The sequence below is a fragment of the Lepidothrix coronata genome, unplaced genomic scaffold (genome assembly GCF_001604755.1).
Source record: "Lepidothrix coronata isolate B3197 unplaced genomic scaffold, Lepidothrix_coronata-1.0 Scaffold107, whole genome shotgun sequence".
In the NCBI taxonomy this organism is placed as follows: Eukaryota; Metazoa; Chordata; class Aves; order Passeriformes; family Pipridae; genus Lepidothrix; species Lepidothrix coronata.
Window position 1 is genome coordinate 1,113,752 of NW_016690287.1, and position 25,509 is coordinate 1,139,260.

At 36.3% G+C, this 25,509-nt stretch overlaps 1 protein-coding gene across 2 annotated transcripts in view; it reads left to right on the forward strand.

Moving 5' to 3' along the window:
* The window catches only part of PLCZ1 (phospholipase C zeta 1), a 47,155-nt gene that overhangs the window by 5,590 nt on the left and 16,056 nt on the right, over nucleotides 1-25,509 (forward strand). For both annotated transcript variants that reach the window (XM_017823911.1, XM_017823910.1), the window contains exons 4-9: nucleotides 6,916-7,117; nucleotides 8,726-8,870; nucleotides 10,687-10,842; nucleotides 18,225-18,497; nucleotides 20,659-20,815; nucleotides 22,442-22,558. In XM_017823911.1, coding sequence (XP_017679400.1) covers nucleotides 6,916-7,117; nucleotides 8,726-8,870; nucleotides 10,687-10,842; nucleotides 18,225-18,497; nucleotides 20,659-20,815; nucleotides 22,442-22,558 — 1,050 coding nt within the window. The remainder of the gene's footprint in view (nucleotides 1-6,915; nucleotides 7,118-8,725; nucleotides 8,871-10,686; nucleotides 10,843-18,224; nucleotides 18,498-20,658; nucleotides 20,816-22,441; nucleotides 22,559-25,509) is intronic.

Consider the following 25,509-nt stretch of genomic DNA (forward strand, 5'->3'; position numbering starts at 1 on the left):
CCTGAAATATCTATGCTGATCCTGTGGTGGAAGAAGAAAATGAATCACTCTGTCAAAAATTTTCTTGAAGAGGCACTTACTGTCCAGTAGCAGCTACACAACATGTGATTCCTTATGCCTTTACTCTCTAAATTAGACTGTATTTTATTGAATATATTCTGCTCTTTCTGAGGACTACTATGTTTGCTAAGTAGTTGCATAAGTTACCAGTTTAAAAGGTTCCTTTTTTTTTGTATTATCTGTTTTGATGGGAAAACTAAAAGCTATGACACACTTAAACAACGAAAAAATCTGTAGTCCATTGGAAACACATTTGTAAATATCAGCTGGAGTTTCCGCAGGTTTAATTTAATGTCTGGTTTAAATTTCAGATGCTGAGCCAAATTCTTGTTTGTTTCTTCATCTGTGATAAAATATGTTTGTCTTGTAATTGGAAATAATCTTGCTGAACAGAATAATAACTGTATTGTTCAATGCTCCTTTGAGTGAACTAAAACTCCCACTCAAACACATTTATTGGAAAGTTCCAGTTATGATTGACACGATCAATGATTCATGTGGTGTTGTGATAGACCATTTTGTGTAACTGTTGTTCTCAATTTGGTATAGAATATTCTTCATCAGGATGATCTGTTGGACTCCTCAGCCATCCTTGTCCTCTGAAAGGGAAAAGGGCAGGTTTTGACACTCGATTGACTGGTCTGCTAATAGTAATAACCATTATCTGATAAACTTGATAGCACTCACATGTCAAGATTAAGATGAAAACAGTGACTAGACTTTATATACAGCTTTGACAAGTGCATCTATAGCATTTAGTACATCCCTAACATTTGTGCAGAGAGAGAAGACTTTCCAATGCTATTGAGCCAGATAACTCAGTATTAATTCTCTGAGGGTACTGTAGCTTATTCAGGAACAGTGTGGAATACATCACTCATCCCTTTTTATTGTACAATTTAAATGTCTAATGGGAAAACGCTGCATTAACAGATTTTTTTTTTTTTAATGTGTTAAAAGCTTGCATTTTGGCAGAAAGAACCATTTTCGTGGAATTGATCACAAAATATGAATATGTGATTCACACCTGACTGTTGTGTCTTACTAACATCCAATTGTCAGTTTTATTTCACACAAATATTCCATTATCTCTCCATTTTATTATTAATTTTGAATAGAAGTCTTGAGTCATTAAATGAGGTTAAAGACAACATGTCAGCTAAATGCACCTTTTTTAAAAAGCTTGGTATATATCTCTTTTTAAAAAATTATTGCTTATTATTCAGTATTTACGTGGATAGGATTAGAGGCACATTGAGAATAAGAAGGTGCATCCCACTATTATTTACAGTGTAGTGCCATTCAAAGACTCTGCTCTTGTCTCTCTATTTTTCTGCTAAGCAGTACAAAACCAGGGCAAAAATACAATCCTGTCTTGAAAACGTGCTTACTTTGTAAATAACAGTATAAGTATCTGTCAGATAAAGAGTTTAAGTAATCCAAAATGTATTTGTGAACAAAAACCCCACGTTTTCAGTTTATTCCTAGGATATACAGTCTTTTAAACTTTTTTAGGCTGGTTTGTTTGTTTGTTTGTTTGGGTTTTTTTGTTGTTTTTGTTTTTTTTTGTTTGGTTTTTTGTTTGTTTGTTTGGCTTTTTTTGTGTGTGTGCATGAGTGTGTTAAAGACAGAGCAAGATAGAGAGCATTCATTTGCAGGAGAGAAAATTTCATCCCATTGGCCATTGCAAACCAAATTTCAACAAAATCTCAACTAAGACAATGCCTGTCTCTGGATTTATGAGACATAAAAATTCAGATGTGTGAGTGTGTAAATATCCAGCCTCAGGAGAAGCTTTTGGCAGAAGAAGACAATTATGAGATATAAGCCCTTAGAAAACTCCGCTGCAGCTCAGATACTTTATTCAGGTGTGCACCAATTATAAGTGTGGGTCAGGTGGAAAACAAACTCCCCAGAATACAAACTCAGAGTAGAAAAGGAACAACTGTATTCTTTCTTTAGTCATGGAAATACTTCTGTCTTTATTGTTCACTCAGAGGATGAAACTTTTAATCTGATGTTAAGTAGCAAAATTTCATAGTATGAAGTTCCAACTGATAATGTTTCTGCCTGACTTGTAACAACTGTTGAAAGCTTCCTTCTTCCAATACAGCAGAGTAACATCCCTTGTCTCTGATTGCATTTCTCATGACTTCACCCTTAAAATTCCCAGCACACCTATTTGTACACATTTCAATATCTCTGGTGGCCAAGTAACATATACATTTAATTACTAAGTTAACTATTGGGAAACAACACATACATACATTTAAAAACATGGAAAACACCTTTCTCCCCATTTCCTAGTCTCAAATTCCATTCAGGCTCTTCTCATCCCCACTTCCTAGTCTCTACTTCAGTCCAGACACCTCTCCTCCCACTTCTGATGGCTGCAGGTTGTACTCAGTCCCTTCAGTGGGGAAAAGGTGTTACAGGAGGCTGTGGTCAGCATGTAGTGACTTCTTATTTATTTTGTCTGCTTCACCATGGATCTGCACAGGCCTCAGTCCCTTCAGGGCAGCAAATATCTAATGAAAGTTTTCACTTTTTTTCTTTCCATAAAGAAAGAAAAATACTTTCACAATAGCTCCAAGATAAATTAGAAAGCAGAATGTAATAAACTCTAAAAATAATGTATCATGTAATCCAAGTCTTTCAAATACTCAGGTTATATCTATAATTCCTCTCTGATATGACAGTATTTCTATATGTGGCAGAGCTGGAGTTTACCTTAACAGGAGGAATAGGGAAAACCATTTTTTTTAAAATTAGATTTGGAAAAAAAAGGATTATTATTAATAATATATATTCCAGACTATCCAGAAGAGGAAGGCAAAAAAAAAAAAGCATTGAACTTTGTAAACAAAAAGAGATGACAAGTATATTTTCCTGCCTTCTCTTTTTCTTTCTACACCAAATGGATATGTGTACACACTAACTACTGCTAAAGGATCCTGATGGAGATAAAGCTGATATTCCTCTCAGGAAGAAATGCAAGGCCCTGATGAATGTATCTTTTCATTGCAGAATAGTTATGGAGATGAATTCCCACTTCCTCTAATGTAAAAGGAGAAAATGTCTGTAAATGGTCAGAAAATAGTACGACTGTGCTAATTCTTATAATTTAAAAAGCAGATCCTTTCACTTCTAACTAGTTTTGGTATCTTCATCAGACAAAGATAGGACAGAGCTCTGAAGAAACACAGTAGGTTTTCTCCCCTGGTACGAGAGGGGTAGTAAAAAATTAAGTGTACCATTATCTTAAACTCTCAAAACTATGACCTACCAAACATCATATTTCTGAAAATTTATTTTATCAGATGGCCTGTCATTTATGTACACGTGAAGGTCTTTTGCATATCTCAGTTCACAGAGCTGCCCATGCTGCTAGAACTGAACTGGGCCCATGGGAATCTGGTGAGGGTTAACGAGACCGAGTGCAAGGTGCCGTACCTGGGTGGGGAGAATCCCCACTATCAGTACAGGCAGGGGGATGAACAGATCAGGAGCAGCCCTGGCAAGAAGAACTTGGGGGTGCTGGTGAATGAGAGGCTGGATGTGAGCCAGCAATGTGCACTCACAGCCCAGAAAGCCTCGAGTGTCCTGGGCTGCATCCAAAGCAGGGTGAGGAAAGGGATTCTGCCCCTCATCCAGTACCTGGAGGGAGCCTACAGGAAAGATGGAGAGGGCTTCTTATAGGGGTGTGCAGTGACAGGACAAAGAAGAATGGCTCCAAACTGAAAGAGAGTGGGTTTAGATTAGATATCAGGAAGAAATTCTTTACTGGGAGGGTGGTGAGGCACTGGAACAGGCTGCCCAGAGAAGTTATGGATGTCCCGTCCCTGGAAATGTTCAAGGTCAGGCTGGATGGGGCTCTGAGCAACCTGGTCTAGTGAAAGGTGTCCATGCCCAAGGCAGAGGGGGTGGAACAAGATGATCTTTAAGGTCCCTTCAAAACCAGGTGATTCTATGATTCTATGAATTTTTAGTGCAAAGCTCAGTTTACAACTTTGTAGTTTTGGTAGTTCTCCAGAAACATGATGGTGACTTCAGTTGCATGCAGTTCAGTGACAGCAACTAGAGATCCCTGAGAAAATTATATATAAGCCAGTTTAATGTAAGGGCCTGTAACAAGCTGTGTAAAAACACAAAGATCTGTATTCCTTTGATTAGAAACACGAGCGGAATGTTTTACTGAAGTCCAAGATCTTAAATATGGACTAACAAAGTAATAATATGTTTTTATTTTGTGAGGATTATGGTCATGAGCTTATTTATCAACATGTAGTTTCTCTTCTGGAGAATATTATAGTTAACTTTTGTTAATAACAAGAACAACCAGGAAAGCATCATAAATAATTCAGAAAATAAACAAAACTTTGGAAAGTCAGTATTTTTCACTAATTTAAAAGATAAATGCAGGGGAATAAAAACTAAGAATTGTTAGTAAATAAAAGTAAGAATTGTTAATAAATAACCACTCCCCCCCCCAAAGTTACCAGCTTTATTTTTAGTTACAGAGATAAATATATAGAGCATGAAAAATAAATAAAAACTAGATATCATCGATGAAAAGCCTTCACTTCAAAGGAATTGTCTACAACTCATGTAGTTCATTATATGCTAAGCATCCAGAATGAATGTATTCTGTTTTGAGCAACATGTAAAAAAAATTCAAACTGCATTTTAAAGACCCAGAAAGTAGAAAGTTAAACCACTTGCTACAAGCATTGCATAATACAATGTGTGCATGTGGATAAATCAAAGTCAGGATACCAAATAAGACACAATTATCAAGAGTCATCAGGGTAGCAATGTAATTCTGCAAATATATTAGTTAAAAGAAGACCAAAGAAATTCCTGATGCACTACCTAAGTACGATCCAGTGGCCTAATATTATTAATGGGACCAGATTAAAATCTCTTTCAAAAAATAGGGATAAATCAGGGTAGGACATGCTTAAACGACTTATTCAGATCGGTGAAGAAAGGTTGACAAAGCCAAGTTCTTAGAAAATTGACTGTAACAAGCTTGACTAATATGGGTTACCTTTGAAGATATGAGAAAATGGATGATGAATTGAAAGACTGGGAAAGATCAAATGTAATCTCTATTTTAGAAAGGTAACATCCAAGGAACTAGACACAGACAGTTACCAGAAAAAAACCTGGAACAAATGACAAATATGCAATGATCTCTGAGATGGTAAGGATGAGTAGCAGTTTGTCAGGACATCTCATGAAGAAATAGTCTCCAGTTTTATTCTACGAGAGAGCAGCAGCACTAGTGGATAGAAGAAAAATGAAAATTCTCAAAAGTCTAAGAAAACCTGACCTAAACAGCAAGATGTCCTGAACTGGATTTGTTTCTTCTGGAAAGCAGTGGAATGAGGGGAAGTGCAGTAGCAGTCTTGGTCTGTCAAACAGATGAAGTGTGAAAAAAGAGGAGAGGAATAGTATCAAACAGAATAAATATTTTGGATAGCAAGGAAGTTTCAGGGTAAACTTCTGTTTCCAAGTTATGTAAAACTTTCTAACAGTAAGGTTACTCCGGTGTTGAAGTGGTTTTACTGGGTTGTCTGGGGATTATTCATCACTGAATGTCTGTAAGAATAGCTTCAAACAGACTTCAGTAGAAATAACATTTGTTTGGGTTAGAAGAAGGATGAATATATGTATGATGTCTGAGTGGCTTTCATCCTTATTTTCTATTTCTGTTTATAATTTCAAAATGTTCCAAGTTTTCTTGTTCAAAAACCTGTGTAATTTAGAAATAATTATTTTCTATAAATTCTCATTCAGGTGTAAAACTTTCAGTCTGTACACATACTGAAGATCGATAATTGCAATTCTAGCTCATAAATGCTGATTCTTATAGCTGTATTAAGAATTAAGAGGTCAGAAAAGGAATTTTTGTGCATGTTTTTTTCCTTTATTTTTTTCCATTCCCTACCTCCCCCCAGGTTTGTATACATGCATCTGTAAGTTATTGTTAACATAAAGTAATCTTGGATTACTTAATGCTTATACATCACTAGCCTACCATGATGACAAAATGGTTATTTTACTGTCAGAACTGGGCAAAATCCCTCACTAATTCAAACTATGTTTTGAAGGAAAGCTGACTTTTGAGATTATATCATTTGCAAAATGATTACATTCAAAACAAGACATTGGGAGCAGCAGTTGGCAGTGTAATGGCTCTACTTGTCATTAAATCATTTAAAACCAAAACAAATGGGATGACTATCACTGTTATGGAGGCAATTAGCTCATTTTGTTATAAATGCAGTAATGTAATAACCTTGATTTGCAATTCATCTGTCTGGGCAGTCGTTTCTTTTGTTACAATGCTGTTTTTATTTCAAATATTTCCAAGCATTGTTTAATCAATATTTATTTGGGATTTTCCACCATTAAGAAGGACATTTGGTGCTGGGAATCATAGTTTCTGCAAGATTATATTGACAGCTTCTGACTGATGTTTTGGAGAACAATCTCTGTTTTTTTAAAAAGAGAAAAAAATGTTATCTTAGTGCACGTTACCTTCCAAAACCAAACAGCAAGGACTACTGCAAACTCTTCTTACTGGTGTCCACAGAAGAATAAAAATGTCAGAACACATTTATTTCCTCTCAGAAGTTTGAAGCACAGCAATTCAGCCCCAGAATCGTGCCTATCTGATGTTTGTATTTGTATGTTTGTTAAGAATTTTAAAATTGCAGGAAAATGTTGTGCTGAGTACCCTTTAGCAGTGCTCAGAACTGAGTGTCAAAATTATGGAAAGTATATAAACTGTCAGTTTAGCTTCACATCAGAGATATTTTGCTTTTGCTTTTTTTTTTTTTTTTTCAGTGAGGAAAAAAAAGCAGATGTCATTTGAGGGATTTGTAAGGTACATGAACTCAGACGAATGTTCGATATTTAAAAGCCAGCACAAGACCATCTACCAAGACATGAACCATCCATTGTGTGACTATTTTATTTCATCTTCCCACAACACCTACTTGATAGCTGACCAGCTAATGGGACCCAGTCATTTGTGGGGATATACCAGGTATTTAGATACTGATTTTTAATATTTTAAACATTCTTTGGTTGTTTTTTTAAATGAATACTAGGTCACGTATAATCCTACTTGGCAATCAGGAACAAAGCCATCACAGACACAAGTTGAAAATGTGAGAGTGGTATTTTATTTTGTGTATAGACTTTTCAATATACTTGCCAAACCATCTGTTCATAGCCTGGAAACAATCTATTTTTTTCACTTACATCTCAAAAAATCAACCTTTCAGCAGATGAAATCTATAGTATGGCGCACAGTATACGATTAAATCAGTTTTTAATCTCAACATGCCATGCAAAAATAAATAGTTCCCTGTTAAAAATATAAAATTCCCAGGCAAACTCTAATCTGATCAATATATAGGGTGTAAGGGCACAGCGTGTTGGAGTATGTCAAGGATATCTGTGATCAGTGAATGCTGCAAGTTTAGAAACAACAGCAACAACAAAACGTGGGCACTCTGGTAGCCAGGAGGGAGAAAAAACTTTGCAGTGTATAACTCCAAGAGGATGATGACCTGATGACCAGGATGCCTTATTGCCAAGAAAGGGAAGAAGAAAAGGGATGGTGTAATAACAGCAACACAGAGGAGGCAGAAAGTATTAAGAACTTGGAAGACAAGTGTCCAGCATTCCTATTATTTGTACTACATTAGTGACAAGAAAGCAGTTGAAACTGTCACCTATCTCAACTTTTTTTGTTTTGGTGGCTCTCTGAATATTCCATAATGACTTGCAATAATCAGAAACATTAGTGAATTTCTCACAGGATTTAAAATTATATGATGCTAACACTGCATTGCTGAAAGTAATTACAAAGAGGGTATAAGCCCCCATCTCTTCATCTTTCTCCAATGTTAGTGTGAGGAAAATGCTAAAATCAGCAAGAGGCATCTTTGAGATATGGTAAACGTGAAGGGCAGCATGTAAGAGACAGGTTGGTAAATAAGTGAAATAATCTGGAAGAAATGTTTCAATTAGTTCCAAGGCAAATATTAGAGATCTAAGACCTTTAAGGGATGCCATTAGCATATCAAAAATTAAACCAGTAAATTTAAGGCACCTGAGAAACTTTAGCACTCCCTCTTACAAGTAGGGTGGGGGCAGAACAACTGAATTGTGTAAAGACCAAGCACAAGCTGACTCTCTAAGTGCAATGCTGTTATTTTTAAGCACAGTGTTCCTCAAACTTGCAGGCAAGTCCTGGAAAAGTAATAGAAAAGGCCATTTCAAACTTTTATTCTTCTATTTTAAGTGACAGTTTGCCATTATCCCACAATTCCTTTACTGAAATCTTTGACCCTCGTTTTTAGTTTCTTGGTGAAGGTTATTCAGGTAATCCCTTACTCTTTAATGCTCCAATATAGTTTATTACCTAACATACCTAAGACAAACAACAGAATGTATTGCTCTGTCTTATATCTATATAATTCTACAGGATTTCTTTTGGGTTTTTTTACGATGAAAAAGTAGAGGCTTTTTTTTTTTTTTTTGGCAATTAACCGATGTGGCTTGTAAACAGAAATACAGCAACTTGTGTAAAAAAGCCTGATATCTTTCTTTTCACTAAACAATTGTTTCTCTTGTTCTTTTGAAGTGCTCTCTTGAAAGGATGTCGTTGCCTGGAAATCGACTGCTGGGATGGCTCCAACAACGAGCCCGTGGTGTACCACGGGCACACTTTAACAAGCAAGATTCCATTTCGTTCTGTAATCCATGTGATTGACAAGTATGCCTTTATGGTATGTTTGCACACCTGTCTGTGTATATAAGTTGGTTGGAATGTGCTGGGGGCTTTAACAAAGCCCGGGGACGTGGTTGTTGTCGGAGATTCTCCAGGGTAAAACAATGGGAAACGGATTGTTGTGGCAGTGGGCACTGTTGAAATTAATTACAGGAAAATTGTGCTATCTGTTCTTCATATATTTTTAATCTTTTTTTAAGGAAGAGTAAACATGCTGACTGATTATAAACCAAACTAGTTGCAAAGAATTCAGGTGATCTTACTTAGTTTGTTAGGTGGAATGCTCACCTAAGATCATTTAAGCAAGTACTGAATATAAAGTGAACAACTACTTCAGAATCAGTCTGGTGTTTTACTCCTTTATATCTTTTAAATCTTTTTACTTCACTTATTCTTCTGTTGCTATCAGACTGTCTTATATCCTACATGTGAGCTTATGAAATAGACAACAATGTTAGATTATAGCTGAGTTTGAGACTTACTCTGTTTTCCATTTCCTCTCCTTTTATTTTAAATCTTGAACCTGATACAGGTTGCCAGCTACTGATGTCTTTTTGTCAGGTGACTCGTTAGGGCAGTGTCCCTTCTGCCCATCTCTGGCAAAGCAGCAAAAGGTGGAGAGTTCTTGGCACTGTCTCAGGCTTTTGTAGAGGTTTCTGACAAAACTCCTGCTCAAATAAAGTCCTGAATGAAATTGAGATAACTCTTGAATTCAGGCCAGCATTATATTTAAATATATACATCTATGATCCTACAGTTATATGGATTTTTATGCATGTATTTTTATAGCCTTCTCAGTGTTAGTCAAAGCTGTGTTTTTTCTATTCTTATTTCTCTATACAATTTAATTAGCCTCTGATTTTGAAGGTGAAATAAAAAATGTGGTTTTACTTCACTGTTCTTCAAAACCCATTAGATATAACTCTCCTGCTCTTGCTAATACACCACATATTTTACTTAACTATAATGCAAACTTCATTTCACAGGGACAAGTTACAGTAAGATGATAAAATCACAACAGATAATGGTTCATACCAGCTGTGCTTCTATTAGTGGTTAATAGCAAGTGCTCAGGGGACAAGTGTGAAGACAGGGTAAAAACACAGTACTTCCCTTAGAAACAGATAATTTTAAGTCCTGCTGAAGCAAAGATTTTATTCAGAGTTTTTGTTTTCGGTAGCCACCAGTATTACTGGCAATTTATGAGATTTAATTTTACAGTCTGTATGGACGTGTTTCATTTGAGCTATTCTCTGATTTTTACTCAATTTCCCTTGTTTTACCTGTCTTGCTTGAGTACTGTGATGAGCAAAGTGTGAAGAGTCCCGAGAAAATTTCCTGATATTATGAAAAAAGTAGAAGCATAGCTTGTTCATGTAAAGGCAATGATTTCTGAACAAGCTTTAAGGATACTCAGCTTGAAATATCATCAGTTAAAATCTGTCATAAACTAAAGCAAAAGACATTTAATCCTGCTGTACTTCATCGATTTTAATTTTAGAATACGATTTTACCTTTCAAAAACCAATCAGTTCTTTTTACACAGAGGTAAATGTTTAGCAGTGTTTTAACCCCCCCAGACATCACAAAGATATATTTTTCTCTTCTTCAACTGTACTTTCTCTTTTCCATAAATATTGTGAGCATTTATTATGTGTTATTAACACACAGTTGTTCCAACTGACCTATATTCTGAACATTTGAAAAAAAAAGGAAAATACAGATTGGTAAGGGAACTTTTGTAAGATATTTTGCAAAAGCAAGTGATCCTCTTTTTATTTATGAATAATAAAATCTTTAAATTATGTTTTCAGTCATCTGCCTATCCACTTGTGCTGTCTTTGGAGAACCACTGCAGCCCTAAACAACAGGAAGTAATGGCAGACTGTTTAAAAAGTATTCTAGGTGACAAGCTTCTTTCTTCACCAATTGGTGGTGAGACAGAGATGACTAGACTACCTTCTCCTGAGGTAATAAGATTGCACTTTTCTCTATGAAAGACATGGAAAAAGATGTGTTTTGTTTGTTTGTTTGTTTGTGGGGTTTGTTTCTTTTTAGTTCTCCACAATCGAATGTATGGAACACTTCTTGTGTCTGAAATAGATCACAGATAGTAACAAAACAATATTTAAACAGCACAGAAAAGCCACATGAAAAGATACATGTTAGCGTATCTGTTATCTGCTCATTTATTTTTTGTTGTTTTAAGTGAAGGAAATTCCTGAAATGTAAACATGTTATTGAAATGGAAACCTGAATCTGAATTTTTTGACAATAACTGTGATGATGAAACTTTCTTATTGAGTTCTGCTGCTGCAAAGACATTCTCTCTTTCTCAGTGTGTTTCTCCCTAAGACTTTCTCAGCTGGTGGCTTCAGACCCCTGGGATACGAAGTCAGAAAAGGCAATTAGATGGGTGTTGAAAATTTTATTGCTAACTAAAACAAATAAATTCCCATTGTTCCAGTCTTTGCACACAATTTTCTTTCAAGGGCAAAAGTTTTTTTTAATCTCTTGTAGCACAATGCATACATCCAAAATACTTATTTAGACTTGTCGCTCTTGCCAGTGATAGATATATTTTATACCTTTTTTGCTTTACAGTAATTGAAAAAGAATGCAAATAAAAATATGGGGAGGAAACACTGTCACAAGAAAAAAAAATACACATAAAGGAATACAAGAATTTTAAAAATTTATCAAGGAAAAGAATTTTTGAAGAGACGTGTCCAAAAGATATGCTAAAGAAATATGCATACTGCTATATTTCCATAACAATGTAATTATAAATATATTTATTATATAAATTTCTCACCCAACATAGTTTTTTTTTGATTGTAGCATTACACTTTTTATATCACAGTGTCCAATGTCACTTTGAAACCTTGCAAGTTTTTTTGTAACTTTGAAAAAATATAACCTGTATTAAACAGGAGACTTTGTTTTGAAGCTTCTCAAAGCATGACTGGATTCAGTGCATTACATGTCCAAGGATCATATGTTCTCTGTAGCAAGCACAAAATCACTGCACTGCATATGAATCGTGGAGTCACTGAATCACATAATTAAAAATATTACTTTTTAAGAGGTATGTCCCTTACCATGAGGTTACTGTGATGCAGGGAATTCATACTTCATATTTTCATAGCTTAAAGTTTTCATATGTCAGCCCTGCAGAATTTTTGCCTGAAAATGCATTGCTGGAAATGCTGTTCAGGTGAGATTCATTCTCCTGAACTTTTAATATATTAAAGTTGTGTGAGATGCGTTCCACATCTACATGAGAGGTAAGGGTTACCTAAATAATACCACTGTCCTCAGGTGTTTACAAAAGTCTGAATTTAATAAATTGTTATCTTGAGAATGAAAAAAAATTAGGATCATCTCCATTTCTCCCAGCTGCCCTGATCAAGGATGTAAGAAAAATCAGTAGGATTTTACTTAGCAATGGAAATATGCAGCTATGACTGAATTTGTGAATTGAGTAATAAGTTTGACTTTTGGGGAGCATCTTTTTGAAGAACCACTTTTGGTCCATGTTCAAAAGGAGTTTAGTGACATCACATCTTTAAAGCTTGTGTATATTCAAGGCCTAGGTAAAATCATTATCATTTGAGTAAGTCAGATGCTGAACTTGGTCTTCAACCTGCTTCACTGAAGCTGTGCAAAAGAGATGTTACAGAACCATAAATGATGAATTTAAAATGCTATTTGTGAGAAAGATTCTCAGTTAGTGTAAAAAAACCCAACCTGTCACCTATATAGTTTACTCTTCCACTTTTTTCAAGATGGAGCACTGGTAAGAAAAGGGAACAAACCATCTCAGTGTCCTTCAAATGGTTCTCTTGAGTGTTCATGAAGTGGGATACCACAAAGTTTCTCCAAACACTTCATAGAAACTTCTGCCAATTACAGGTTCTTTTTAGATCTTGGAGTTTTGAAGACTTCGATGGAAATTATTTTCCCCTCTGTTGTCTGGTCAATCTTCTAATCCCTTTTCTAAGTAGGTTTTGAGCTATACCTTTCTCAGCTGAGATGATTGTGTGCATCAGGAAGGAGGGATAAAATGCAGAGCAAACCCATTCTTAGGGACCACAGGTCATGCAGTGATGTCTCCTACCATTGCAAGCCTAAGTGAAAGGTCCAAGAGGACCTTTATAAGACCTGGTTTAAGGAGGTCCAGAAAAGAAAATTGGATGATCACTGAACATTATTGCTTTTTCTCAACACTTGCTTGCCCTGAAAAAAAAACCACCAGAAAATTTCAGGAAAAGAGGTTTTTTAATTCTTTGTCCTCAGCCATATATGCACCCTTCCAGCTGACTATACTAGTACTGTTAATTTCCTGGAATGTTACTGTATTCTGTAGCATCTCAACATATAGTTGTTTCTCCTACACGTGGAAGAAAGGGAAGGGAAGACTTTTGCTCTCTTTCTTCCTTTCACACGCCCCTTATTCGATGACAAACTGAGGCTACTCTTAAGCTTCACCAATCTCTTCCACCTCCTTCCCAGGAGGATATTTTTCCATGCAAAGCAAAAGACCCACTGCCATTCTTTCCTCACATCTTGGCCACTATGGTGCTTGCTCCTAAAGAGGCTTTGTGAACTTCCTTTAATATTCACTGGAATATCAGGTCCTTTGAGTCAGTTCCCACATTAAATTACATTTGACATCACTGGCTGGTGCCAGAGATCCCTGCCAGTTGCACCAGCAGTCCTGGTGATATGCTGATATAAAGTGACAGAATGTAGTGTCATATGCAGTCTGTAGCTGAACTTAGAAAATATTAGAATCCAAGAAGAGATATATTTTCACTTACCCTGCTGTATCCTTCCTCTCTAAGAAGTTTGACAGCTACTGAAAGAAATAAGTAAGCCTCCAGTGTAACACAGAGAAAAGAATGCAAACACATTGGTGCTTTTGATGAAGGTTTGTTTCTCAATTATTTTTGTAGCACATCAAACTGCCTTAGCCTGCTGACAGGATATATACATGAGCTGCTTAGGAATTTTCCATTATTTGCAGGTTTCCTGTCACAAAAGTGGAATGAGATACTGATGTGTTGTTAACTGAAAGTGAAGTGGCAACTACTGTTATTTTACGTGTTCTTTAATGTTTACCACGCAGCTGCAAGATCAGTTACTGCATTGTGGTGGTTCAGAAGCATTTCTGGCCAGGATTGCCGAGGTTTCCCCAGAGTTATTAAAGTCATGGTGTCTGTTTTTCTAGAATGCACCAGTCTTGGTGAACCAAGTATTGAAATCTTCAACATCTAGATATAATAATGGAGTGTGTGTCTAAGAGATTCATATTGCTACTGCACTTTCTTCCCTCCTACCTGTTGCACCGAGAAACTTTCAAAACTTAGTTGTACCTGACTGTCTATGACCTGTGGCAAATAGATTCTTACTGACTAACTGTAACTTCTGACAAAATGGTAATGGTCACATTAACCTGTGGCTGTTCAGGAACCAATGTTCAGTTTAACCATCCCCATGTTTGTCTCTCTTGTATAACGTTGTAGGGTTTTATAATCTTATTTCTTTGTTATTGAAAAACCAGGACACGAAGATTTTCACTGAGACATTCAAGACCAAGGCTGCTTTAGCATGTCAAATTTTGTTGCTTCAGTGATAAGATTCATTCCTATTTTTTTCACCCACAAGTCAAGTATGCAAATGTCTCGACCAAGTCTTTGCATCAGGAATATCTTTTCTTCTTAGCAAGTCAAAACATTTCTAGTCCACTGTTTTGCCTTTCAATCTGCCTATGGCATTAATTCTTTACAAAAATGAGAAGAAAGATGTTGAAAATGTAGCATGCCTTGGTGATGACCTCAAAAATAAGAAAATCAGTATTGTTTATTATAAAATTTCTGGATTCTCTAGGTTCTGGTGAGAACTTACAGAAGACTCATCCAGCTCCTCTACCATTTATGGGCATTACACTCTACAGTCTTTTTCAGGGATCATGGTTTTCCCACAAATGTATTAAACATGCAAAAGTCTCTTGTTAATAATTTTCCTGTATTGTTAAACAACTTCAGAAGATAATTAAAAACAAAAAATTGCCGTATTTTATATCATAAATCAGGTAGGTCTTAGGCTGATGGTTTATCTGATGTATAAAAATCAGATCCAAGGTATCTTCTTGGAACCTTGAACTGTGGTAGGGAATTTGTGAATGAAGGCCCTGAGCACACTACACTAATTAGCCTGGCCAACCTGTAACCATCTTTCTCAGTAATGATCCTTTGGATTTCCTTCCAATCCATGCACCAGAGATTTAGTTGCCTAGTCAGAATGTCATCTCTAATATGGCACAGCTGTTTAGCCTTGGATCAGACTTACATGAAGTCTATTACAGAGCACAATACAGGACTGTAATTTTCAGTGCAGGGGTCTTCTCACTGGGTAAATGTGTGGTATGAAAACTTGTAATGAGACAGGAAAGTGGAACTCCTGATATAATTAATATCTGTTTAAGTAGAGTTCAGACACTGATGGTAGTATTGATTTCAAGTATCCTGATAACTGTGATTTATAAGGCTGCCACAAAGGCATCCATTCTCACTTTTACTAAGTGTGATTCTCTTCTTGAATCAGTGAAGAATGCTGGTGTTGAGTGTTTTTAACAGTTGTACTTAGGAAATTTTGTCATTGTCTTATAAGTTTTCCCTATGTTAGAATTCACAGGAGATGTTGCATCTTCACCCTATATCAGTATTTAAAGCATAAATATAAGTCTTGAAATAAAAAACTATGTAAAACTTAAATTGATTTTAACCTTGTTACTTAGCAAGGTTTTCAGGATTAGATATTCCACTAACTAAGCACCTAGGGCTGGCTAGGAGAATTTAAATAAGGGAAACTATTCTTCTCTTTTTAATACTCATCATGCAAAACCAGAGTTTGTTCTCTACATTTCTGAGGAATTAATTTTGTCCTTTTTTACATTAGTTACAGTACTCAGTTAGGTGGGTTTGCCTGGTCAAAATCCATGATTTTGTCTTGGAGTCTTGGAGTCAACTTTGGCTGTTCTGATTTGTGTTGTACATCACATTAACCAGAATGTACAAGAAATAAATTTTGTTCATTTAATTATGTAAATATTTGTTCCAGTTGATGGTACTTGGAGACTTTTGCTTATGCCAGCCTTGAAGTCCCATTGTGCTCTAGGGAAGATCTATTATGTTTTACATATTTAAATTTTTTATTATGCTTAGAGTTTATATAGAAGCACATAGCAAATGTATTTTTAACATATTTTGCCTTTCATATTAAAACTAGAAAGGAGAAGTTATAATGAATGTTCAGACTTTCAGCTCATTAAAAGACTTTTCAGCTCTTCTAAAAGACTTGGACATTCAGAGAACAAGGTGCTGTGTGTTTAGCACCACTGATTACCAATTAAAGAGCTCCATTTTCACACAGTCACTGGTTTTGTAACCATACATTTGTTATAAGGGTGTTTTTTTGAAGATATATTTGAAGTTCAGACTTAAAATCCTTGATGTGTCATTTTTTCAGTTCAGGGTTCACTTTCCATGGTTTGGGATAACTATTACTGGAATTTGCTTCTGGCCAAATAATAGCAAAATTTCATATTGCTAGAGTATTCTCTGTAAATGGTTTTGAAAATAGAACTGTGATTTAAAATGTTATCTTTGTAGAAAACTGAAAAAAACCCAAACCCTTAAAAAACTTTTCCTTCCTCAGGGTATTTACATTTTTGCTAATAGTTCATAAACAGAGCTTTAGAAACTTACTTCAAACATCAGGACCCATTTTTACTGGCTCACACACACATACTATGGCATTTTTTTACTTAAAGCAAATTTACATATAGGAGGCAGTAATGTTGCCATAGAAAGGTTTTCTTTCCTTATATACTAGGTCCTTTTTTTTTTTTTTTTAAATTTCTAGGATTAAATCTTACCTCTGAATAACAAAACGCAAGACCAAAAGTGGACAGAACTGCTTTTAAATATTGGGGAATGGGAACATGCAAAGGAAAATTCAGAACTCTCAAAAAATATGAGCAGCATTAATCATATTAAAACTCTCCTAAAAATATCGCGGGGGGAAAAAAATGAGTGCATCAATAAGAAATGAAGGGAATGTTAAAGGGCATCCTTATTCTGAGTCACCAGTGCAGAGAGACTAATCAAATCTTACAGTAGCATGGCATTGATAGATATTAAGCATAAGGTATCTCATTCCACTGGCACACTGGCAAACTACTAATACAAGATGTGAAGTGATGAGGGGATTATGAGCAATGGAGATTGCCATGTAAATAAATGGAATGTCTCTTTCCTTGCCTATGGCTGTGGGTTCCATTACAGAACTTTGGTTTTATATGTTTGTATCATCTGTACTTTTCATATTTACTTAATGGATACCTTAAAATACAGTGTTTCGGTTACCTTTCATTTACTGTGAGATTATATGTTCCCTGTTTCTGTAACCTTCCTTTTCGCTAGTGCTTATGAAACTTAAGGAATATTTTTGTGGATCACTTTATTCAAGAATGATAGTAAGTCCTATTACTCACAGTTCCTGTAGAGGTGAATGTCTGCTAAATAATAGCTCCTTTACGATGAATATTATTTCATAAATCTAAGGGAAATATTTGTTCATAGGATTCAGGTGCATAGGTGAAAGACATGTTGTAAGAATTTATTTCATTTAGTGATTTTTTTCCCCTACATTTTATGTTACAGAAGCTGAAACGTGCCCATTTAAAAACAGAGAAGTTGCTTAAGCAAACTCACAAAACTCTGTTACTTCCCTGAGCAGATCAGCATGAGGATCCACTGTAAAATAACAAAAAAGTTTTAATCTGGTAAACTAGACAGATATGCACAAATGCAGTAATCAGATAAGGCAAAAAATTTTCTGCAGCTGCAATAATAGCTAAAACAACATCCAAATTAACATCAGATACATGTCTCTAAGTATATATATATATATATATATTTAAGATTATATTATGCATAGTAAAAAAAAAATACCTTCTATGCCTTGCCTGGCCATCACCTCTGACACTTACTTCCTACTTTTATCTTTTCATGGTTTCAGCATCTGTGTATTTGTGGTGGAGAGCCTTTTCTCTTGTCATGGGTTTAGATAGTCACATTCTGTCATGTGCTTTGATCCCCAGATTCTGTTTGGTTTACTTCTTTTTGGCTTTTGCCTCACTGATATCTATCTTTACTTCATTTTGTTAACTCACTTCATTGTACATAATAAACAACTTTGAACATGGGTTAAACAATACCAAGAGATAAAAACCTACTAATCCATACAAAATTCTGGTTACTGCTGTTTAACCTCTTTTCTACAGGCATTAAAATTCAAAGTTCTGATAAAAAATAAAAAAGTTGGAACCATTGAAGAAGGTATGCTCAGGACAGGTGATGAGACTGGTGCTGAGGCTACTGAGACTGGTGCTGAGACTGTTGCTGAGACTGGTGCTGACACTGAGGACATATCTGAGTCTGAATTGCTGTCTGACGAAGAGACTGATGACACAACCCCTATTTACCGATCCAAGAGTCCCTCCAAAAGAAAAGGAGGTCGCAGAACTTCATCCCCGCCACCTTCAAAAAAGTCAAAGGTAACTTTTGTCTTGATTGAATATAGGAATTACATAGATGTATGTCAGCTTCCTTTTTATTCTTTCTTTCTTTTTTTTTTTTTGAGAAGAAGGAATATGTTATCCTAAAATAGAGACTAAATTTAAAAGCTAGACTTTAAAATAACTTAGAGCAATGCATTTTGAAACGACATGTTTTAGCTCAAGGTTTCAAAGTTTTCCTCTTCTTACAAGAAACTCCAAACTGGACCACATTTTAGCATCCAAATAAAAGGCAACCCTTCCCTGTGCTCCCACCTTGAGCTTCAACTGCGTTTTCCTCTTTCAAGTCTTGTGCTTGTCCCAGGTGTTCAGTACCACAGTAGATCTAAGGTGAAGTTGTCCAAATATTTTGTTGGTCCCAAGGCCCTCCTGGAGCTATGTATGGAGAACACATGTAGCAGTTCTTGATGATGACAGATAGGTAACTATTTTTTGCTGAAGTCCATCGGTCTATCTTGGAGATCTTGAAGAGTTCCCACTCCCCTATTTTCTTCTGTTCTGGATTTATGCATGAAATTAGGTGCATAACCATGTCTGGTTGTGCTAAAACATTTTTCAACACTTAGAATAGAAAAGGTGTTTTTACATTTTTCATGCAGAGACTTGACATTAAGTATTATTTCTGAAAGAGAGAGCAAAAATTGGATGTGATCTTTTTGAAAGTCAAATTGAACTTAACTCATATTTTTAACCAAGTATAATTCTCTACCATGGGAATCTGGTGCATCATCAGGATTCAAAGTGTTTTGTTCAAGTTTTTTAAGACATTAGGCTTCACTCTGTATCCAGCCACTGTTCCACATCATGCTCCAATTACCTGAATGTGGGTAAACTGGCAGTGCTCCTCAGAGCCCAGTGTTCTTGCTGAGAGGCAGTGTTTATTCTGTGTCCCTTTCCTTTAAACGATTTGATGGTCAAGATCTTTGCTTTTTTCTCTTTCCACCTGATGAAGAGAGATAGTAAGGAAAAATTCTGAGGAAGGATGGAGTCCTCTTTGAAGAGGAAAGGCCAACTTTCCAGATGATAGGGTCAAATATATTTGTAAGATCATGTCAGAGACCAGAACAAACACCACATACTCAAGAGCAGCAACAACAGGTCATGTTTCACAGGCAGAAGAGAAAATGATTTCCAGGATTCCACTCTGTTGGAGTATTTATCCTGAGATCCCATTATGGGAGGGTGGGAGAGCATTGGAATCCACAGCCAGGATACCCCAGTGATGCTGTTGGCTTTGCCAGTGTCCCTGCCTGCCACATCCAGAGAGTTGTGTTCTTCAGGACTTCTGTGACAGTAGATTCCTATTGCTCCTCATGGGACATAGCCCCAGAATAATAAATGCACTTGAACTTTGCATAGTTTAAGAGCCATGAGCAGGCAATCTCTATTATTTTGTCAGGTGAGAATTTGCCTTCAAAAGCTTTAATGCCTTGTAAACATTACGAGCATCATCAGCTCTTTGCTGGGTACTGCCCCTGCTTAGCTCACAAGTGATGCTAAGTAAAAATGTCACAAAGTGCCTCACAGTGAGAGAGAAGACCCTGGGAAAATCTCAGTCCCTTTGCTTTTGCTTGCTTTGGTAATGGAGCAAGGCTAAACAAAGATTTTGGCAAAAGAACTTTCTGTCTTAATTAAGAAGAAAAGACTTTTCTTAACTTCAGAGCGAGGCTTGGAGGAATATTCCTATGTCTAATTTGCTTGGCACGGTAAAATATTCTCCTGTTGTTCTACATTTTGTAGTTGACCTTATGCTATTGATCTTTTCTAGTGCTTTATGTATTTATGAATATAAAGTTGGATGTATATTTTAAATGAGTGATGTTTAAAGCCATGAAAAATTATGTTAATTTACATACCAATCTCAGAACTAGGACAATTATAAAGCTATCCAAAAGAACACTGGCAGCATCTCTCCATTCACCCTACAATTGCTGAGATAAACATGGACACAATAACCTTAATAATCTCTAACTGTGTCAACTCTCACTATCAAAAATCATAAATTCATTAACTGTGACACATTTTCTCATACTTTATTAATACAAAATGATAGTTTCTCTGAATTAAAGATAGTAATAATAATAATGAAATATGAAAATTGTGACTTTTTTTATTTTTCCATTATTCATATGATTATTAGGTGAAGAAGCCAAAAATTGCCATTGCATTGTCAGACCTTGTGGTTTATACCAAATCTTCAAAGTTTGTGAGCTTTGAGCATTCCTTGCAGAATCAGAAGTGCTATGAAAATAATTCAATTGGAGAGGCTAAAGCACGAAAATTTGTAAAACATTCAGGTAATTTATTATGATTTATTCAGCTAAAAGTTACATTGTTGCTATGGCTCACTGTCAGGGCATTGGAAGGGTTAAAATTTTATGAAACACATACTGTCCAGTTTTATTTGGTTGTTTTTACAATACTGTTTTAGAAATGTCCTTTGCACTGGATTTTTTATTTCAGTTGGTTTTTTGAGGAAAATTGAAATGCAACTTTCTTTTAATTTCACGTGGCTTTATAAGAGCAAATATTAACACAGTCTATAAAATGTATGGCTGCCTTTTGATTAATTGCTTTCTGCATCAAATAATTTAGAAGTTATAGCCAATAGTTGAAAACACATGGAATAGGTTTCACACTCCCTTCCATGTCTGGTCTCAGCACTCACTGGAGTTGGGCATGGAGCCCCCCTGGCTTTGGGGAGAGCTGCAGATAAGACTGACAGAATGGATAAATCCCAGAGAAGGGAGTTTGCTCCATTGGACCAGACCTTTCATAGCAGCCAAGTTGGGTTATTCAAAACTCATTCTGTGTTGGAGCATCTCCATTTGGTGCAGCCACTACAGCGCAGCCTCTGCTGCTGCTGCTGTTTGAACTCCAGCTGCCTGCCAAGAGCCTTGAGGGAGCGTTAAGGACAGAGATCAGTGGCCATGACAATGAATCTGCCACCCCAGCTGCCACCCACCGCTTTGTGGAGGTGATTCAGTGGTTGGTTGGGTGAATGGTGCTGAACAGCATCAAAACAAGTGGGATTTTGCCAACAGACAGTCCTCTCTGGCTCCTCTGGCAATCTAGTGAACATAAAAGTAGTTATATCGAAAACAAACAAACAAAAAAACCCAGCCAAAACCCCAATCAGAGAAGCAACAAACCAAACAAAAACCAAGCAAAACCCCCCCAAAAAATAGGGTTAAAGGATGATGGAAAGGATCAGGGTGGAAAATGAAAAACCTTTCGTTTAATGACTAGAAAGGAATCGTGTAGAAAGAAGTCGCCTGAAGTTTCCCACATGGGAGTAGTTTGTGCCTACATACGAGGAGGGAGGGAACACTGCTAGCAGGAAGAAAACCAACCCACTTACTATCTTCTGAGGCTTACTAAAAACCATTTAAATGTCATTTAAAAGTGTGCTGTGCACTGGTCTTGATATTCTTCAGTCATTTTATTAATCCTCAAAACAGCAAACAAGCTGAGATCATCTTAGGGTGATTTTTTTTTCCCTATTGAGCTACTAAGGCATGAGGGGGCTTTTTGAGCATTTTCCTGTTTTGTGTCTTAGTTTTCCATGAGAACACAGTGGGCATTAGTGTAAAAATCGTATATTTACCCGGCAAAGAGGTGAAGAAACAGAATATTTCAGTGAAGGAATGATTCTTGGTTATTAAACTTTTAAAATAAGTCTGCATTTGCACAGCAATATGAGTCAAATATTGAAGTTTTAAAATAGGATTTTAGCTGTATCTCAGAGCGGTATATTACTATATAATACATATATTAATATTAAAATAGAATACACTGTTATGATATTGAGTTAAAAAAAATTGCTGGATCAGATTATTGTATTTTTATTGTTATTTATTTGAATAGACTCTTTTTAATATCAAAGTTTTTCTTACCAAGCTTTTATCATTCTGTTTTTTAAGCTAAAGAGTTTATTTCACATACTACAAGATTTATTACAAGAATCTACCCGAGAGGAACAAGAATGACCTCTTCAAATTATAATCCTCAAGAATTCTGGAATGTGGGGTGTCAAATGGGTATGTTTGTCTGCAGAGACTGTTGCATTCATGGTTTTACAGATACAAGAGGTTTTTTGCTTCCTGGAGTATTTTTTTGTTATGTAAGTTACATATTTTCCCCCACTGGCATCAATTCCATTTTGTGTTATATAAACTTCTCCTTCAGCCCACATATCCTAGCAATTTTTCATCCCTAGTAATTATAAATATCACTTTGTGTTAAATAGCTGTATCTTATCCCAAACATCCCATTTATTATATTTTATTAGTTTATTTAGTTTATTTTTGGTTTATTTAAACAATACAACATTTTTAAGCTTCCATTATACAGCAGTGGAAGTCTTTTCTGAAGGATCTGTGGGTTTGCAGTGGTTTTCTGTGACTGAAGTTGCAGAGATGCAGGAAATGTGGGCACAACAATTAATAGTGGTGCCAAGAATTCCCAGAATAGGATATGGTACTGCAAGGAGGCACTCAAACACTCCTGGTCAGCACAATACCCAGGTACAGCTGGGAGCTGCTGGGAATCTCCAGTGTATGTACAGATGCAACATAAATTTAGCATCTTAATTTCCAGTACAAAGCTCCCTGAACAATGAAATAACGATAATTCCTGCTTCTCTTCATTTCAAGTTATTAATTTGAAACTGTTAAAAATGAGCATGACTTCTGTACTCAGCAGGCTTTGAGAAACCTCTCACCTGCAAGCACTTCCCCCTTTTTAATGGCTTTAGAGACAATCTTGCCTTCATCTCTTTGTTCTTCAGTTGAAAAGGTTCTTATTTGCAGAATATTTTTCTATGTCTGTCTGCTACGCCTTCTTCAGCCTTAGGTGAAGTAGGGAGCAATATTTTTTGCATCCACATATATCTTCTGTCTTTTATTCCGAGTCTATGCCAAGGACACCTGAGGGAGGCTCTGGGGTGAGCAGGGCAGTTTGCCGTAGGCTCCCAGTTTTAAGAGGTGACAGGTATGGTCTCACCTTGGTACATTAAAATACTCATCCAAGGACAGGCACAGATTTCACTTTGCCTGTAGGGCCCTGAAGCTGATGTCACCCTTGTTCCAGGCTGTCTTTTCTGCTTGTTTCTTTTCTCAGCTCCAAAAAATATCTTCTGTGGCAAGTTACCCTCTCCAAAATATTGTTAATGATGTGCAATTTCCACTGAATCATGCACATATGTATTATTTATTGTTTAACCCCCTAATGTATCCCCAGCTATGCTCTTACAGTTCAAGAACTTAGAATGAGCACTGTATATACTATCCCCCTTGCTATTAAACACTAGTAAGTTTGTTTTGTGCTTGGAGGAAACACTGGCCAGAGGTCCTTAATTTAAAATTCAGTTAATCTCCCAGGCATATCATGCTGCAGTTTACTAGTTTTCTTTCTAGCCTGTAAATCTCCATACTTATCTCTGCAAAAAATATCCATTTGTTAGATCTCAGACAGAACTGAAGTCTTTCAAAGTTACTGTTTACTCAGAGTATACTTTAAAGAAAAGTCATTCTAAACAATAGTATGCAAAACATATGATTTTTGGTGTAGAGGGGGCTTGAGGACCTCCCTGGAAGAATTGAAAATATGCAGGAAGTGATTAAATCTGCCCTGTTGGTCCCTTCATTTGCATCTTCATTTAAAAAAAAAACAATCTCATGGGAATAGGCTGATTTAAACAATTCTACACGTATATTATTTCCAAACCATGGTAGAGCTATTGTTAATTCCCTAATCTGTTTTAGATAACTGTTTGGCAGAAATATAACTGCTCTTCACAATGCAAGTCCCAGAGGGAATCTCAGTGAATCTTCTGCTGACGTCCTTCCACTGACTTGACACAGATCTTCTAATTTTTGTGTTTCTCCTTTGTCTGCATAGTCCACATACCCTTCCTGCCTCCCTGCCATTGAACTTTACATCCCATGCACAGAAGTAATCCCTCCAGATCCCTTCTGCCATTTCCCTAAAACTGTTCACAGGACTCTCAGATTTCTCCTATGTCACCTATTCCCCTTCTTCAGCTCCTTTTACCCTCCCTGCATCTGCTAGCTTAAGTTCCTTTAAAATCCATGACTCTTCTGGCTGGGCAAAGAAAATATATTAGGTTTTGGTCGAACCTACATATAATACCACCTGCCAGGCCTCTGCATCAGGACATGAGAGCTGAGCTATTCCTTCACTTCCCTTAGTGATCGACCCAAAACTGTGCTCTTCTCTTTACCTTGCCAGCAATTTTCCCTAAATTGCTTGGAACATATTAACTTGGAGCAGTCTGGCACTCAACTAAAGCAGGATGAAATGGTCCAACAGGCTCAAGATTTGTTGGAGCTGAGGACGAGACGTGTAATTGTGTAAACCTAGTTTCCAGGGGAAGGCAAGTTAAAAACCTCAGTTAAGAGTACAGAGTTTCCACAAAATTGCTTTGGGATATCACTCTGCAGTCCATGTCCATCCTCTGAAAATTGAGACTCATAAGAGAAGGGTAGGTTTTGTGAACAAAGAAGTCTTATGGAGAAAAAAAACCCCTTTTAATAGTCTGTGGAAAATTAGTATGCCTCCTGCATACAACTGCAGTGTGGCAATGGAAAGAACTGGTTTGGTGTATCCATAGCTCATTTTTATGTAGTAAATAAAATGAATGTAAAGATTTGTGCAGGGAAAGAAAATTCAGGACAGTTATTTAAATAAACATATATCAGTTGAATTATATTGACTAAACAGAGCAAAAAATCCAAAACATAAGAAAGCTTCAGCAAAAATAAAAATAGAAAGACTTAAATATCCTTTTGACTATGGCCTTTGCATGCAGTATGAAACATTATCCATGTATCAAAACACTCTACAGGAATCACTAAAACATGGTTTTATGAGAAAGCCATGGTATGGCAGGTACAGAATTTTGTATCAGAAGAGGCCACATAGAGCACCTGCTTTCTGGAGCACTCATAAAAATTTGTATGCTGCCTGT